The sequence below is a fragment of the Eimeria mitis genome, genomic scaffold (assembly GCF_000499745.2).
Source record: "Eimeria mitis Houghton genomic scaffold, Emh_scaff1104, whole genome shotgun sequence".
NCBI classification, from domain to species: Eukaryota; Apicomplexa; class Conoidasida; order Eucoccidiorida; family Eimeriidae; genus Eimeria; species Eimeria mitis.
This window is the reverse complement of record NW_013567604.1, coordinates 10605-12761: the sequence shown is the minus strand read 5'-3', so window position 1 is coordinate 12761 and position 2157 is coordinate 10605. Positions and strand designations below refer to the sequence as shown.

At 52.5% G+C, this 2157-nt stretch overlaps 1 protein-coding gene across 1 annotated transcript; it reads left to right on the top strand.

The window, feature by feature from the left end:
* Positions 1 to 254: 254 nt before the first annotated feature.
* On the top strand, positions 255 to 1579 carry EMH_0029530 (uncharacterized protein; the record flags this gene model as incomplete). Its single annotated transcript, XM_013494312.1, has 3 exons — positions 255 to 320; positions 469 to 654; positions 842 to 1579. 3 exons carry the CDS (start codon positions 255 to 257, stop codon positions 1577 to 1579), a joined length of 990 nt encoding a protein of 329 aa, XP_013349766.1.
* Between the last annotated feature and the right edge of the window lie 578 nt (positions 1580 to 2157).

Sequence of the window (2157 nt, the reverse complement as noted above, 5' to 3'; positions counted from 1 at the left end):
GAACCGAACATGCCGCCGCCGAAGACGTTTGGATTGGCGATGCCGAGCCACCGCACCCCACACCGGGTCTTCCCAGTGCTTCGATGCCTCCGGCGTTGGGAGGTGACTCTGAGGGGCGGGGCTCAGGCCACGTCGCTGGTAAAATTGTGGATGTGCTGCCTTCAATGCTATCAATAGTTCCAGGTGACCATATATATGCCAAAGAAGAGATAGGTAGCGAAACGACGTCGCTTGCTGGCTCTTCAGGGGACGAAATGCAACGTGAATCACCGGCTGCCGTCGAAGCTCCGCACAGTGAACCCTCTGGCAGTGCAGCAGCGGTGAGCCTCTGACCTGATGGTATGATACCATATTGGTAACTGGCAAGAACACATTGAATTTGTTCCCCTGTTCACTGTTTTTGTTCTGATGTTCTTTTGACAAAGGGCGCGTTGCAGCCTGCCTTTTGCGCGTTGTGCTGGGTTCCAGCAGGCGAGGGAGGAGTCTCCTCAAGCAGCCACAGCAGAAGAGCTAGCTGTTCCTGAAACAGGGGTGGCTATCAGCGCTAAAGGCCAAGAAGAGGACAGCTCGCCGTCTTCGTACAGAATCACTCCTGCCTTGCTGCAGCATCGTTGGGGTGTCACACTATATGAGGAACGTGATTCCCCTGAACAGGTGAGAGCTGCTGTATGCTATGGCAGCACAAAAACAGTGCTCTACACTACCTGTCGTTGTCGCTGTGTGACTGCAGCAGCAGGCCCTGACGTCCCTCTAGCTTGTCGATACCTATCGAGCTTGGAAGCTACTGAAGTGAACCAATGCTCAAGACGCTTGTAAAGCTGTTGTGGTGTGCTATTTTCAGTCGGAATCTGGGACAGAACTTTTAGAAGAAGTAACCGCCTTTCCACCTTTCAGGTTTCTCGGAGAATTGTTTCCAGGTGTTCCTGATAGCATCCTGAGAACGCATCCATTTTACCGTTACCCAGAAAGTCAAGACGCACCACACTGCAGAAATTTTGACATAAATGTGGCAATGTCGTTTGCCGCAACCCAGGTGAATGCAAATATTTCGCTTTCAAAGTGCAGAAGACTAATGAAGAAGCCGCATCTCACGGAAGGGGACGTTGGTGAACTTTTATTCGAGGCGGAACGCCTATGTGGATATGCAATGGAAAGAATGGCGGTGACCTACAGACGCGGGCAAGCGATGTATGCCACAGAAACTCTAGGGACGGTTTTTCTTGTTTTGGATATGCTCTATTGCATAGCAGAAGTACTAGGGGACCGCTCAATGAAAGAGGCGTGGTGGCCTCATATAGCCGCTCGGACAGAAGTCATACGGTACGTTCCTCCGAGAGAATACTCGAAGGCTGGCAAGTGTGGATGGAACTCACACCTCGCACGGGCGCTGGATGCAGCGCTGGGATACTATAGAAGAGGCGACCGGCCTCCGCCTCGTGTCGTAATCGGCTTGAAGCTAGCGCTGGTGTGCGAACCGGCGGAAAGGTCGAAGTTCAGGGTGAAAGGGTATCAACCGTGGAGAGATGACGCCAGAGAGTGGAAGGAGTCCATAGAACGGAGTCTGGCAGGAAAAAAATAGTCAAGGGGCTCAGGAAGTTGACGGTGGCGGAACCGTTAGTGACCACCACGGTGCTCATGTCATGGGCATGATACCGAATATTTGGGAAGCGCAGGTGGCTCATGATGTTGAACTAAAGGGTCAAGTGGCAGCAGTTCCTCGCGTTGGTCGCGCTCCCTGGTTAAGCCCCTGTTACCTTGCATCCCGTGCGACCCACGTTACTGCATGACGTCCAGTATATAAGTGCTCACATCTGTACAATGAGGGCACATGGACAGCCAAGGAACGAGCGGAGTGTGTTTACGGCAGCTGTAGCGTTGTCTGCCCGAAGTTGGCATTACATGCGCCCGTACTTGTGCCGTCGATTAGTGATGGACAATAAAGCGTCAGTATTAGTGCATGCATAAAAAGGTGGGTTTGTCGTTAGACTTGCACGTGGTGTTGCTGTGCTGCAGGAGTTAAAACAACTCCTGCAGGCATTCATGACATGTAGCGTCCTCTCCCTCTGTGCACCGGTCCAAGGGACTTCTCCGAGCGTGCCGAGGATTCCTGGAGACTGGAGGGGATGCCATAGGCTTTTTGGTATGAGTACTTTGGTT